The sequence below is a fragment of the Eschrichtius robustus genome, chromosome 2 (assembly GCF_028021215.1).
Source record: "Eschrichtius robustus isolate mEscRob2 chromosome 2, mEscRob2.pri, whole genome shotgun sequence".
Taxonomy (NCBI): Eukaryota; Metazoa; Chordata; class Mammalia; order Artiodactyla; family Eschrichtiidae; genus Eschrichtius; species Eschrichtius robustus.
The window spans coordinates 77,248,112-77,265,085 of NC_090825.1; the positions used below are offsets into that span (position 1 = coordinate 77,248,112).

General features: G+C 36.6%; 1 protein-coding gene across 1 annotated transcript in view; it reads right to left on the bottom strand.

The window, feature by feature from the left end:
• ELL2 (elongation factor for RNA polymerase II 2) overlaps positions 1-16,974 on the bottom strand; it is a 73,706-nt gene that overhangs the window by 42,476 nt on the left and 14,256 nt on the right. The window contains exon 2 of the mRNA XM_068535660.1: positions 11,757-11,804. Coding sequence (XP_068391761.1) covers positions 11,757-11,804 — 48 coding nt within the window. The remainder of the gene's footprint in view (positions 1-11,756; positions 11,805-16,974) is intronic.

Below are 16,974 nucleotides of genomic sequence, written 5' to 3' on the forward strand. Positions count from 1 at the left end.
ACGTTTAAACAGCTGTGGAAATATGTCAGCATCATCTTACTGTTCAGTGGAAATGGAACACCTCAAGCTCCTGTCCCTCCTTCCTAATCTGTGAAAACTGACTTTAATGAATTACTAATACAACGAGATTAAGAGAAAACTAAAATGCATTCAGATTAGTATTAAGAAAGAATTTCTTAGTATTGATTAGTAGAGTATTACTATATTCATAAATACGGCTATGCCTTACATTCTCACTCTAAAATAAGATATCCCCAATATAACTTATTGAGTGATTATTAGACACTCTCAACTTTTTAAGTTCTATAAAAGACTGCCCTTTTCCTATGGCTGCTTAATTAAGTACCAACCCTCTAAAACTGTGAGCCCAATTTAGCTATCTTTAATCAGTTCTCTACTGCATTCTGAGTTTTATTGCCTGAAGCTCCCTAGGAATCTTATCTTTTTAAATTCAACTGACTACTACTATTCATTCCCATAATCTATTCTTTCTAGACTGGACCCATTCCCAGAACACTTCACAAGACCACTGTTCCAAAATGTCAACTGTTAACTCAGAAAGGAAAGTGGCCTCTTCTCCCATGTTCTTGATAACACCAGCAACTCTGCCTTTACCTTCCTCCCGCTGGGGAGAAAGATCACAGATGGGAGAAAACTTTCTTTCCCCACTGATAGATGACAAAGCAACTCATTAAGTAGCTGACTAGAAAGATATTTAGCTGGTGTCTAGGTATAGATAACTTCGAGACCTGCTCTCTCTTTTTCTTGTCAACCTGTTTTTAAACCTTGACTATTCAGCCTTTCTCCTAGATTCCTGACATATTTAAACTTGGCATCTCAAAACATTTCTTTTATGTTTATAGAACAATTAGAAAATATAGATAAACAAATCTATCTCATTAGTAGGGTAATTAGTAAAGCAATGACATTCTGGTGTATAGCATTTCATTTTCTTTTGCAGATTTCTATTTGTGTTTGTGTATTTATTTTTTAAATTAGTATAATGGTATATATGATATCTTATTATTAATTAGAAAGAAGAAATGACAACTTCAAAAGTTTCCAACCTAATTCCATGGACAGTCTTCCCGTTTACCACTTATATATTCTCTTATACCCATCAGGAAAGTATTACAGCTCTTTAGACAGAGTAACTTGACTACACTTAATATTTGGTATTTTATAATTTTTTGTTGCTACCATAGATGAGATTATTTTTACACTGAAACTCCTAATTGCTAGTGCTTAGGGAGGCCAGTGATTTTTAAAAATTATATTTATCACTTATTGGGCACTTTCTGTGTGCCACTTTGTTAAGCTCTAAGACAAGACTTTGGCCTAGGTGTTTTCACTTTAGGTTTGAGATACGGCTAAAGAAATGGTTTAACAAACAATAAGAATTTCAAAATCTGCACCCATATACATACCTTCCCACTAGCTACCATACAAGAACTTTCTTTGCTCCTATCTAAAGCCAATCTCTCCTCTAGGCATCTAGACCCCATCTCTCCAACCTACTCGAGGACATTGCTCCAGCAAGTCTTGCTCTTTCTCATATCAACTTTTGCTTTCTACTGGATGACTCCCATCAGTTTATAAATGTTCTGCTATTTCTCCCATTTTAAAAGAAACTCCTCTCCACGCCACCCTACCACTATTAAGCCAGTGGTTTTTAAACAGTTATTTCTGAACTGACCACCTTACTGAAGGAAATCCTGTAAGTTTTTATAGTTTTTCACTTGGTTTATCTGCAGATACTGGCAAATTTGCCCCCACTTATCTATTATCCGTAGCTTTTAGTTAATTTTCTTTTTCATTACATTAATGAGCATTCTCCAAACAATATTAAACTACAGAGATGAGAGTGGCCATGTGTATCTTATTGCTAACATTAAAAAGGATATTTCTGGGCTTCCCTGGTGGCACAGTGGTTAAGAATCCGCCTGCCAGTGCAGGGGACACAGGTTCGATCCCTGGCCCAGGAAGATCCCACATGCCGCGGAGCAGCTAAGCCCGTGTGCCACAAGTACTGAGCCTGTGCTCTAGAGCACGCGCTCTGCAACAAGAGAAGCCACGACAATGAGAAGTCTGCGCACCGCAAAAAAGAGTAGCCCCCGCTTGCCTCAACTAGAGAAAGCCCATGCGCAGCAACGAAGACCCAACACAGCCAAAAATAAAAACAAATAAATAAATAAAAATTAAAAAAAAAAAGGATATTTCTGTTGTCTAATCACTAAGTATGCTAACTGGCTATTAGATTGATAAAGATAATTTTCATCATGTTAAGAAAGAATTCTTCTTTCTATTCCCTACTTAAGTTTTAATCCAGATTTAATATTGAATTTTTATCAAATGCCACTTTGACATCTATTGAAATATGTTCTGGTTTTTCTCATTGAATCCATGAAGATGACAGATTATAAATATACAAGTATATATGTTTATATTATTATATTTAAAGTTAATGATAATGAGAACTTTATGTAACATTTGTTTCTACAAAATCAATACAGCTTGTTATGAAGCTTGACGACACAGTGAACACCTGTGAATTCACTGTCCAACTTAAGAAAACATTAGCAATAATATATCTACCCATTGCTCCTCTCCTATCCCTTCTGCCTGCCTTTCTCTACCAGAAATAACAACTATTCTAATTTTTGTGATTATCATTCCTTTATTGTTTTTAATAATTTTATCACGTGTGTACCCACACAATATATTGTTTGACTTTGCCTGTTATTAAACTTTATAAAAATGGTGTCATACCATACATATGTAGTCTTCTACCCACTTAGAGTTTTCACTGCCATATTGCACAGAGCTCTAAGTCACTGCTTTTCACTGTTGTGTACTCTTCCACGAAATCAGTATGCCACTGTTTATCTCTATTAGCCTGCCATTGTTCTTAACTAGTGTGAACAAAATTTGGCAAAAAGGGCTTCAAATCCCCTAAGTGTTAAGAATTAGAAGTATCGACACTCATAAGTATTCACAACTAAACCAGTATTCTTAACAATTGAAAAAAAAAATAAGTCTTTAAATAGAGCTTTATAACAGAATTCCACTATAAATACACTTTTTGTCTTCTCACTACTGGACTGCCAAGTATAATTAAATACTATAAAATGTCCTTTGGAGCAGTTTCTTGAAAATCCTTTTGTTCCAAATCCCCCAATACCAATGTCTCCTGGACAGCTCCATCTTGATAGAACAAGGTATGGAGTTATTATTTGAACACCTCATGGACATCATGTCCCAAATTAAACACCCCATGAGTTCTGCCTCAGTCTGTTCTTTCATCTATTTTAGATCTTGAATAATGGCCTCACCATCCAACCAAACGCTCATCATAAATATGGCGCCATCCTCAACTCCTCTCTTTCCTTTCTCCCCATGCAGAAGGAATAACAAAGTTAAGGTAGCTACTGGATAAACACGTTAAAATGCAAATCTGATCACATGACTCCCTGGTTAAAATTTCTAAAATTAAAAAAAAAGAAGATGATCATCTTCTGTAGTGTTTTTTAAACCATAGACTGTGACCCATTGGAAGGTTATGACACTATTTTAGTGGATTGTGATCAGGATTCTTTTAAATTGAAATAGAAAATGTCAGAATATACTGGTAAAGGATAAATAATGTGCTGTGAAACTTTTATTTTAGCTGTGTGAATGTGTACACTGATATCTGTAAAGGGTCACAATGTAAAATGTTTTTTCTTACTGTGACTTGTTACTAAATGTGTTTGAAAGCATCTACTGTAGTCAGTGGTCCCCTTCAGAAAATGATGAAAATTATGAACCTTCTCCTGAGAAGAGAATGTGTATATACCTACATATGTGCATATTCTTATCATATTCTTAATTATAGTGAACCTAGCTATTTGAATGAAATCTAGGGGGAAAAATCTTAAACGCCAGACTTCCAGACCTCATCATAGACCCCCAGGGAGACTTTATAGATAAGAAGCACTGATCTCCAAGGTGAAATTCAAGCTCCTTAAGAAGGTGGCAACTTTTGCCACATGTGCTTACTACCTCTCTGAGACCTCCTTGACTGTCCTGCTTCCTCTTGCTAGCTGGGGAGATACTCAACAAATGTTCATATGAATGTCAGAATAAAATGCTCATTGAACATTTATTACAGGCAGGTAAATCAGTGTAGTGATGAAAACAGGCTCTGGAACTAGATGCCTAGGTTTGTGTGCCGGCTCCTTTAGTCACTAATTGTGTGAGCTTTTACAAGTGGTTTAACTTCAGAGCCATAGTTAGCACACTAGCAGAATGGGAATATCTGCTTCATGACATCCCTGTGAGGATTAAATGAGAATAATATATATAAAGTGCTTAGTATAGGATTCTAAGCATGTAATAAATATTCAATAAATTTTAGCTAAAATTATTGAAAAAAGTTGGAATCTGTAAGCAAAATAATAGAATAGATGACTGTGCATTTATGGTAAATACAGTACAAAGACTAGTTAGTGAGATTTGAAAATTCCTAGCCTGATAAGGGCAAATTCATTAGCCTCAAAGCATGTCTATGAGCTTTTTAAGTCTTTAAGTCAGTAAAACTCTTTTCTTCTAAACTTGTTTTCCAAACAAATTACTTTTATAAGTAAAGGTTTTTAGCCTAAAAACAAATTTGAGAACATTTTAATTTCATACTCTTGTTCCTTCCAGTTTAAATCACAAGAATAGTTATAAAAATTTACCTTCCCTATAAATTCTCCAGATTATCTAACACATGGAGCTAACAAGCAAACTAGTCAAGGGTGGGGTCAGGAAAGAAAACTTTTGAAAAGATTCTAGTTAGATAAAATCTTATTGCAGAATACAGGAACTCTCTAAATACTTCCACTGCATTGCTGTAGTTTAGGTGCCAGCAACTGTATGGCTATGTACCACTGCATAATATAAAATGCTGACAAACTATGACACAGTACTAAGATGCTGTTGATACTGAGATACATTCTAATTCCAAAGACGTTAAATGTTAAAAAGAAAACAAGCCTTGGAATCAACAACATATAGTAATTTTGTTGTTGTTGTGTTAAATATTGTTTGAAATAAGATCTGGGGCTTGGACATATTCTGCTAAATTGTTTTTCCTGCTTTAAATTTTGACTTTTCTTTTTAATAGAGCTCTTATAAGCTCTTTAATAAAGCTCTTATAAGGATAAGGCCTTGCACAGAGTAAGAGGTCAAAAGATATTTACATACTGCCTGTGGCTCAAATTTAGGGGTGGGTTAGCTATAAGAACCATAGGTGTTATAAAATGGTTAAAGATTATTATTTTCCAAGCTTAAATAAGTGAGTGCTGTTAAGTGACAATGTCTGTAACATAGACAACTGAATTTCACAAGTTTCAGTTTTCGGTGGGAAACAAAAAGGCAAAGCCATCAGTGGCAGATTTTATTGACAAACAGATGGTGTCAGGAACAAGAGCTGGCATTTCAAGGTCTTATTTACCTTTGTCCAAACACTGTCTACCGTGGTGCTTGGTACAGTGCAAATATTCACAAATGCTTGTTGAATGACGATAGTAAGCTTAACTGACTGCTAAGAATGCAGTTAATGGTATTTGTAGCAAATTCAGATTTAAATCATAGTTCCAATGGCTGCTTTCCAAAGTGACTGCAGTTTGGTGAAGGACAGAGCAGGATGATTTAGTCTTCAACTCCTTTATGAGTGTGTTTTGGGAGGCTTGTCCTGCTGTGGCCCACACTGGATGGCGCCTGTGTGGCGTATGCTGAGATAGCTTCCTCAGGCAACACAACCATACAGTCAAAGTCACCCTCCCACCCTCACCATTCTGCACATCTCCTTTATGTCACTGGTGTCTGTAGTGGTACCTGGCCATGATTTGTGAACTTAGCTCTCTACTCTTTTTTATTTAGAAACCCCACAGGTAATTCTTATCCAGAAAGAAAAGGAGAGCAGAGGTGGGTGGCAACATAAAATAGAGAAGTTGGTCAATAGCTTCAAACTATTATTCAGTTATTGTTTGAGATAATAGGAGTTTCCAGAATGTCAGCCCATACCACTGGCCAAATATGACATTTTACATATATATACATATATATATACACATACACACACACACACACACACACAGTATATTATACTATATACATAAAAAATTATATAATCTTTGATATATATCAAAGTTAAATATTTCTTTCAAATTGGGTAATTTACTATTGTATTAATACCTTAGTAGATTAACATGTGGTTAATGGGTTATAATTCAATGCAAATATGTTATCTACACATGTTAACCACTGTAATATTAAAAAAATTAAAACAGAACTGCCATAAAAGGATTTAATTTTAACACCTTTGTAGTATTAATTACATTCAGAGCTGAGTGTATAAAGGTAGCTGTTAGTCAGCAACCTTTGAGCAGACTGACTAAACACAACCGTTGGCAAAACCAGTGGACTAGCCAAACCAAAAACAGCAGGGGAAAGCAGAGCGCAGGCATATCATCTAAGAAGGAATGACAGTGCTGGGGATTTATTTTTATCTCTGCTGCTGTTTCAAGCAGATAGTTATCTTTGCTTCCCGAGTATCAAGTAGATTAGAGAAGGGTAGTCTGTGGGAAGTATTTTCAGGTGGGTTGAAATTGGCTACTAATTTCAAATACTGTATAATTTAGTTTTTCAAACCCAATCTTCTCTCCAGCCCCCCAAAAGGAAAATAAATAATTAACAAAATACTTCTGAATGCTTTGCTAAGTTTGGAAGTTAAGAAAAAAAAAAAAAAAGAAAATCCAACTCTGTTCTTTAGAGTTTATGGCTCTACTGCAAAAATTTTAACACTATTCAAGCCTTTAAAGTTAGCAGTTAAATGCTGATTTCATCTTCAGAAGGTCAGTGTGCCTTTTTGGAAGACGTACATTTAAATGCTGTTTGACTGGCTGTTCCTTGCTCATTCTTAGAAAAGTGTGTGTTACTCAGTATTTCACAGGAGACATGACATGGTACTTATAGACAATATTTTCTGTCCTCATCTTAAGGTTAATTTCTAAATTACATATGCAAAGCGAACTTCTGTTTTTTAAAGCCTCTGGGATTGCTGAGTCTGAAGTAAGCAATTAAATTAGAGAGAATTTTGGAACAACATTCTCATAACAAATACTGAGTTAATACTGAGGTCTGGAATCCTATTTACTGTGACAAAGTTAACATTATTTCTCACTGCCCTGGGACAATCATTCCCTGCACATGAGTCCCTGATGCCACAGGCAAGTCCACTCTGCAAGGCTGCCACAGGCCAACAGATGTGGCCATTATTTGCTGTTGAAAACGTTGCCATTTCAGATTTTATCTGAATTATAAACATACCACAGATCTACCTTTTTGTGTATGAGTGTGTACATAGATTTTAATAGACCTTCTGGAATTTTACATACCTATTTCCACGATATAATATTTTGCATCTACCAAAACCTTTGTTTAAAACCCTGATTCATACCAATCAGAAATACATAAGCCTTGTTCCTGAGAGTCCCCTGTACCTATAGAAGTTCTGAAAGGAGGGTTCTGGATAAGTCCTACATTATTAATTCTTTCCTGAGTATTAGTCTATATATGTTTGTCAGATTCTGAGTTCCCTGAGGGCACACCCCATGTCTTACCCATCCCTGTATCTTTGCACACAAAGCACTTAGCAAAGTACTTGGCACCAGTAAGGGCTAAAAGAATGTTTGTGCAATAAATAAGAAACAAAAAGAACAATAAAGCTATTAGCACACCCACTGATTAGGCACCTGTTTATAGTTTACTGAATAATTATTTTAGTAGATAACTGCATCAGTATCAACTGCCATTACTTGAAAATACTGAGTTAACTTACTTCCAGTACCTCTCCTTTTACAGCTGTTTGGTATAGTGGGGAGAATTTTCCCTGGCAGAGTGAAGACCTAGACAGTAGTTACAGCTGTGTCTCCATCAGCTGTGTGTCTTTAGATAAGAAACTTTCAACAAACATAAAAATAAAGAGTAATTCGTTTTTAAAACTTTACTGAAACACACATTTTTGGAAAATTTTCCCCTGCCACATTTTCAGTATCCAGTTAAAATATGAGACAGAACTAACCTGATTTGGATAAAGCTTGCTCAACAATAAAGATGCAGCTTTTGGAAACCATGTGCATTATACCATTACACCCCTCTGAATGTTATAACTCGAACACCTCAATACTGTAGCCATGTGAATCTTACCAGCTACCTTTTCTATTCAATTAGAATGGTCTATAAAAATGTACAATCCTAGTAAACCTTTAGTTATGAGTATCCTAGGTATGTATTAGAACTGCAAGGATAATTGGTTGAGCCATACTCTTAAAAATCAACAAGGTAATTTTGGCTGATTTATTCAGCTCCTGATATTTATGAGTTTTGAAAACACAATTAACTGTTCCTATAGATATTTCCTCATCTTTTCAGAATCCATAAAATGCCTTCAATGACCATTCAGTTTCCTGACTACCCTTTTCCACTAAGGGAAAAGGGTGAGATGAAGTGTGAAAGACAAATTTTCATTTTTTATGCTATAAAAGCTGCTGCCCAACTGTGATGATAAAAATCCAGGTAATCAATGATTCTCAGAATTTTTACTCTTTAAGAGCATATTGCTATACTTCGTTTAATGGTCCAGTCTGCATTTTTTTTTAGAAGAAAACTTCAATTTAAGAGAACATGTTCAGGGCTTCCCTGGTGGTGCAGTGGTTAAGAATCCGCCTGCCAATGCAGGGGACAAGGGTTCGAGCCCTGTTACAGGAAGATCCCACATGCCGTGGAGCAACTAAACCTATGCGCCACAACTATGGAGCCCGTGCTCCACAACAAGAGAAGCCACTGCAATGAGAAGCCCGCGCACCGCAACAAAGAGTAGGCTCACCGCAACTAGAGAAAGCCCGCGCACAGAAACGAAGACCCAACGCAGCCAAAAATAATAAATAAATAAAATAAATGAATTTATTAAAAAAAAAAGAGAGCGTGTTAAGGCACAATAGTAAATATGCTTAAAAGTTAACCTGCCAAGACCCAAATTCTGACCTTCTAAAGACATTACAGAGGGGGAAAAAAATCCTATAATTCGTAACAAGGAACAGCATAAACATGCAGTGCTTAGCATCAGGGAAAGAGGAAATAATCTTAATGCTAAGTGTTCACTTTTTAAATGATATTTTAACAATATTTCAGTTGTATTTCAAATATGTCTATATAGGACACTATCATGATAGTTAATGTATATTTTCAATCACATTTGATGTAAAGCCTGTAAATTTGTTAGACTTGCCACATTCTTTCTAGAGAAAGTTTCAAAGTGTCTGAAACACTGTATTAAAAGACAACTAAAATTTCTCATTGAGAAAAACTCTTTTGTGGGAAATCTAAATTAAAACCTTCCAATTTAAAGTCCTAAACATTTTCCATGTAGGAAAACTCTGTAAGTATACTTCTTCAGATAGTTTTTAAAGCAATCAGCACCGGCAATGTTAAATTATCGTGGCTCTCAAGAAAAACAGAGGAACACTGTACAGAAGACCCTCACATTTGTGGCTCTGTGTATTCCCTGTGGGCTGTGCCAACCCACTCTCTCCCCAGTAATGACTCTTTGTTTTTACTAAGTCCCAAAGGGCTGGTGAGAGCGCTGCAAAGAGAAGGGGGGGAGGGGTGGATGGAATGCAGCTGCAGGCTCTGAAACAATGCTGAGTCCATATATTTTGTTCCCAGTTAGAATAATAAAAAGGGGACTGCAGTGGGGGGTGAGGGGATGGAGAAGACAGAATCCAGAATAAGCAAGGTAGGGCCAAGTATTCCATAGCTCTCATTCTGCAGCACCCCCTCCTCTCCCTACACTCATACTCTCCCAACTCCAGTAACCATTCATTTGGTTAAAAAGCTTATCTGTTAAAATTCAAACACCCATTAAGATTTAAACCTATCAGTCATTTATATATAAATTACTTTTATCAGTGAACTATACTCAGACAAAGAATAGAGTAGGTAGAGAGAATGGAGCTTGCAAAGCTGAACTGGGGAAGCATGGACACAGAGATAGGAAAGTTTGGGGGAGGTACGTAGGAGATTTCTGAAAGGGAGGTCCAAGGTTTCAAACAGAAACTGCCTGCTTTGTAAAGGTACCTAGGGCCTGGGGGGTAACTGGTATGCTACAGAAAACCATATTCCTTCTAAGACTGCTAAAAGCTACATGTTTCTGAATCAAGAGCTTGGAAGCCTGCACATATTGGTTCCTCATTATTCAGTCTAACCTCGTGCCTCCTAAGAAAATGTCTCTCACTTGCATTTCCCTGGCCTCCAGGTCCCAACTGGGAGAATAAAAGAATTAAGGGAAGAGGGAAGAAGCAGACACCAAACAAGGTGTCAGCTGCTAGTGAGGGAAAAGCAGCTCAAACCCTACTCTTCTCCCCTGGGTACTGCCCTCTCTTCCCAGATAACCCTTTACTGAAATGCATAGCCCTGCTGAGCTCAAGAAGTGAGGCCTGCCTCTCGAACATCCCTTCAGATGTTGTTGATGCTATTAAAATTTGTAAGAAAATTCAAGAAGCCTCAAGTAAACAACTGACACTAATACCTCAAAAATAGTATCAGCATGCACTAGAGACTTTCTAAAAAGCTATGAAACAAAATTCAGAAGAATGCTTGTTCCAATTAGGATCCCATTCATGAACACTCAGTTACTGGGGGGAGAAAAAAAAGGACTTCATTGTAAAGCTATCATGTAGAAGCAAACCTCTGACATCCACACACAAACATCTCCTTCAGGTTAGCATTCCACAAGATTTAGAAGTACTCTTAGTTGGTGTTGAATGATACAATTAATCTCTTGACTCTTGAAATGTTTTCAAGTTATAAAGTTTAGAAAGACTGTATTTATTCACATTGAATTTTTGCATTTTGTGACATAAATAAAAATTCACAAGTGTATAGATTTATAATAAACAGGAATATGATCTTCCCCCCTCAGGTTGCCTTTTCTCTAGAGCTCTAAAATCCATTTACAGATATTCCAAATCTCCATACTGTAGACAGTATATAGAGACAAATTCAGAAATGCATATTAATTTAAATGAAGGAATGATTGAGTCTATTTATTTTATTAATATTAAATAGTAATAATTATGAAATAATATTGACACTATTCCTGTAAAATTTATCATCTATTACAAATACAAAATTCATAGGTGCATTTTATTAGGAGTTATCATTTATTATACTTTTAAATCCAGCAATAAAATAGACAATACTCTGTTTATTCTGTGTACTAGAAAAATTCAATTTTCTATATATACATTTCATTTCTTAGTATGTACAATCAAAGAAATTAAGTCCATAGACAGCAAAAGTTTGTTAATATTAACAACAATCACATAATTGTAACTTGCCTGAAATTAATAATTCTTTATGGTTACTTAATTGTGGTAAACAAAATATAATCTCATAATACTATGATGTATGATACGCTTCAATAAAAACGTTAAAAAATCAATTATCTATGACTTGGAAAATAACTACTCTCAATATCTATACCTGAATTACTTAGCTAAATCAAGAAGATAATTCAAGTCTTAAAGGTGTCATAAATTTACATTTAGTCACAAAGTTCACAAAATATGAGCGACATTATATTAAGAGGCACAGGTGAAAACAAATTTTAAGACGTAAATATAATAATGTGTAAGATTAGATTTTCTTGCTAAAACAATAAGAGTACTCACCCCTTGGAGCCCTTGGAACTGAATTGAAGGTCGAAAAGGAATTAAATTCTATTAAAAGAAACATAAGAAACAAACACGTCAACCTTGGTTACTGGGACACGGAACTAAATGATTAAACTCTAAATCTATGCACTTGGTCAGTGCTATAGTCTGTGAAAACCTTTTCATTACATACTTAGGTTTATATGTCATTATATTAAGATGCCTTGATAAATGATACTGCACTACTGACATTTCTCTGAATACACAACCGAAGGTATCTTTTGGCAGTGTAGCTAATCAGGTTTTTGAAAATGACTGACATGATTTGGCAAAAAATGATTAGTGTACTAATTCAATTCTACATGAAAAAGTATTATTGCTTAGTTTCTTGATATGTTTTTTAAAAAGGTAGGGGAAAGCAAGAGATAGTCAAAGAAACTTTGCAAAACTCTTAAGAGGATGCTAGAAATATAAAATTAAAATATTTGAGAATGAACTGTGGTTTCCATTTTCTCACATTTTACCAGAGATTAGTTTTTAGTTGAGGGTCAAACAGGTTACCAATTTTCTCACAAGATTCTCCCAGGAGAATATAATTTCTAGAACAATGTTTTGTTTTATTATGAGCTTTGTCCTGTTCATAATTTTTATATTTTCTCATAGAGTTGTGTATTTAGAACAAAAGCTGAAACTGTAAACATCTACCATAGTCTCAGGCATGATTTCCTGTACCTAAAGTCACCAGTAATGGGGCTGGTTCACCACTATTGGAACGCTTTTCCAAACTTCTAACAGAAATTCATGGGGAAATCAGATTTGGGTAGCATTTTAATAGTAACACATCAGCCTGTAAACTATTCTTCATACCCTTGTATCCAAACCCAGTACACAAAAACAAAAGCAGTGGTTTCTGGTCTCAACTCTACTTTAAAGAAAAATACAGAGGCACCCATGTGCCCCTCCCTCAGCCACTGCACATTAACTACTACCTACCAGGTACTTCCCAAAACTTCTCTACAGATTTAAAAGTTTACTAATCATGATTACAATAAACTAAAGAGAAATAAGGAAAGGATAAGTACTTTAAAAGACAGATCATCTGAATATAAAATCAAGTGGTAGCATTAACCATTCTATTATTATTTATAAAAATGGGTAAACATCTTCTTGAAGAAAACATAATAGATACTATTACCATTGTTCTACCACCATAAAAAGATAATTTAACTTTAGACTTATCAGCAGAATCAAAGCACTACTGGGTGACAAAATTTATTTCTTGGTGTGGGAGAAGTAGGTAACAATTTTTCATAGTGATTCATTCTAATTCACAGTCTTTTATGAAAATATAAAATACAGATTAACGCTAACTTGAATTTCCTTAGAGGGAGAAAACCTCACCCAAACCTACCTTCCATAGCTAAACCTCTACCTGAAGTAATGGTAGCTTGCCTGCAGAAGCCCTGGGGAGGCCCCCTTTGTGTGTAAGTAGGTGGCACTACAATTTAGGTAAGACAGGTCCAGGTTCTAGCTTTCTGAATATTTCAATCAGCCCTGCCTCCTGCTCTCTCTTCAAATCACAAACACTGAACATCTCCTCTGAGGCTGGTTACACTTTCCTCTCTGACTCCTTGCAGGCAGGTTATCTTCAGCTCACCACTGGAATTTGAACTTCTCTATCAAGTTCATCAATTCTTCTTGGTCAAACAAATGCTAACTTTCCTCAATTTTCAAATTGCTCACTTCTCCACTGGATGTCACTTGGAGACACCACTCCTCCTAGCTCTTTGATCACGCCTTTCACTTTCCTCTTTCTAGATCCAGTCTCTCTTGGAGGCTCACCTTGCCTATTTGGGGATGACTCTGAATCTCTTTCCTATTCCTCAACTTGGCATCTCTCTGCAACTTGCAACTTATCACAGCCTAGGACATTTTGCATTAGAAACTCTCAATGACAGCAAAATTGGCAAACACTAAACCACCTCCGCCCCTCGCCAAACTGGCACCTCTTTGCTACTTTCTGGCAAGGGTGCTTCTATCTTGTTGGTTCTCCAGGTTCACAACCTTAACGCACAGCCTCTTCTCCCTCTCCCCTCACCGTACTCTATTAGGCAATCGCGCACTGCTAGAATCACAGAATTCCAGGTCCAGAGGTACTCCAGTTGGTGCCCAGCCCCACCCCCAACCCTTAACCACAATGGGCCATGCGTCCCATTAATAACTAAGCTGGGACCAGAATCTAGGACTCAATCTTCCTGTTTTGCCATACTGTTTTTCTTCTACTATCTTGGGCTCCACACACATCTGTTATGGTAGATTCATGGGCACTTGCTCCTTTATGCCAGAGAGTTCGCATTTTAGTTGGAGAACATTTGAAAATTATTAAATATTGTACTAGGCTAAGTACTGCTGGGAGGTGCAGTAAGGATTCTCACAAAGGAGAAAAGTATGGGTTAGAAGAGATACAGAAAAGAGAAAAGGCTCATGGAAAAGATGGCTCTTGAGTAGCAATTTTGAAAAGACAAACTCCAGGGAGAGGGAGTACCCTAAGCAAAAAAGCAAGGAGACAGGAATGGGTACTGTGCAGGCAGATGGCAGGTCTTTTCACACGTGAAACATAACATAAAGGATGAGAATTGGACCTAGTGATCCCTGGCTAATCCCTCCTTGACCTCAAAATTTGTCTTCAGTTTTAGCTTCTATCCACTACAGAATAAATAGGACAGTAATTTAAATTTCAGACCTCATAATTTCTAAAGATTCATCACCCTGTGAAATAACCCTATCCTAATCCCTTCCATTACCCCTTTAGGGATGGCCTTTAAGTCTTGTCTTTGACATGATAAACAACTGGAGGCTCTTCTGATTTTTGAAATAAGAAAGTGAGTTGCTGAAAGAATGAAGTGTTTCAGGGAAAGCAGCTCTTTCAGTCATGTGTAAGAAAGACAGAGAGAGAGATCAATTGGGGCTAGGGAAAAGGATTAGACATCAGCTCCAGGGGATGTTTTATTTAGGAACACTCTGGTGATAAAGGCCTAAATTAGTATGGCTTCATCTGGAGCAAACACGAGATGGTGGAATGAGCAGACCTTCCCGAGAATGAATGATAAAATGTGATGAAAGCTTGAATATCAGGCGTACACGCGCACACACCCACAAAAGGAGCAAAGGTGGCTCAGGGCTCTCAATCATCATCTGGGGCCAGTCTGCCCCAGACTCCCTCATATTAAGCTTAGTCTCTACTTTGAAAGCTCCTAGCCTGTTTCAGGTCCCTATCACCACGCACCTAGACAAAGGCCTTCCTCCCTTCCTTCAATTCCTTCCAAAGGCTACTCATTCAAATAGCTAACAGAAGCTTTCTCAGATACCACCTCAGCATGTCACATAGCCTGCAGTGGGTTCTATCAAAGCAAAACAAACTCCTCCACATAGAAAGCAGACGGTCCAACTATAGCACCAACCAATTTCATCTTCCACTTCCCAACTGTGGCTCAGCAGTGTTAACCTTTTTCAGTCTGTTTATTTTATAAACAATTTCCTCTCTATTTCTACCTCCTATCTGTTCTTTCAACCTGGCATACCTTCCCAAACACTATTTTGCCAATCCATACTAATCACTTAACATTCAAGCTTAAGATTAATTTCCTCAGCTAGGCCTTGTTTTAGATAAATCAGAAATCAAAGACTCAATGAGTTTAAGGACCCAATGCAGGTAAATGTGAAAGAGACTGGGTGTAAAGCAACAAGGCAGTGGCGAGTACCTGGGGAATGAATGCCCAACTGAGAAAGGACTCAAATTTTAAAATGTTAAACCTTTTTCTCACCAAACAAAACACTGCTGCCACCATTTTGCTAACTCTGAACTATGCCCACTTCAGCTACCATTAGCTATTGTTTTTTCCAGATGCCTGTGTCTATGGTACCACTACACTGGGGGTGTATTTTTTTCATAGGTTTTCTTACTCCTAGTTGTTATGATACAGAAGAGTCTAACACATATTTAACTTACAAGTATTTATCTACATTACGATAAAAAAATAGTATAAAATCACTTTGGCTATGTTCTCTTTATATATGCGGTATACAACTATACGCATTATATACTTTATAGATTACTATTCTGGGTAGTATAGACAAAACAATACCACTAATGCTTTACATCAACTTAGGGATTTTCAAGAGTAATTTCTTTTTTTTCAATAAATTTATTCATTTATTTTTGGCTGCGTGGGGTCTTCGTTGCTGCACGCGGGCTTTCTCTAGTTGCGGTGAGCAGGGGCTACTCTTCATTGCGGTGCGCGGGCTTCTCATTGCGGTGGCTTCACTTGTTGCGGAGCACAGGCTCTAGGTGCACGGGCTTCAGTAGTTGTGGCTCGCAGGCTCTACCCAATCTTTTGCCTCATGACCTGAATTTAGAACCTAACCTCCTGATATGCTTAGAGTTCTATCTGTATTGCTTGATTCCTCAACAAAAATGATAACTTGTTTTTGTTTACATAGTTTTGTAATGTACAGAGTATTTTTATATCCATAGTCTCAAGTGAGGCCTCCTAAAACCAGCCATGGGCGGTAGAAAGGCATCATCATCCCCCATTTCAGAGGGAGATAAACGAGTCTCCAACAGGCAAAGTTCATTGCTCAGAATCACCAAGCTAGTGGTTAGCAGAGTTGGACCTCAAATCCAGACTTCTGAATTTCAAATACAGTACCCTTTCCTTATCTTGCCTCTGTAACAGGTTACCTCCTAGGGCTGAACATGAAAAGCACTTAAATGCTCCTTCAATTCTTCTGGCATTTTGTTTCCAAAGAAAATGAATTTCATAAAATCATTATAATTTCCAAGGTTCAGTTTCTGATTAAATAAAAACCAAAAAAACAACAGTTTTTTTTTTTTCTGTAAGGACCATGTATAGTAAAGGAACATATATAAATATTTGTGTTAACATTTTTCATTTAAAAAATAAAACCCTCAACTATGGAGTGGTTGTGGGTGCTTATCCAAACAGGATAAACTAGGATTACTGTTGCTGAAAAACTCCTTTAAGATATCTAACAACCTAGAAGAGAAAAATACATAAGAGAACCTCAAATCCTTTATTGATTTTAATCCCAATTTTAGACAAGAAGATGTTAGGTACTATGCTACAGTTCTTGAATGTTTTAAAAAATGCAACAAGAGAGACAGCTAGAATGCTATACCACTTTTTATGCTTCTGACTACTGTGTTAATGGGAAA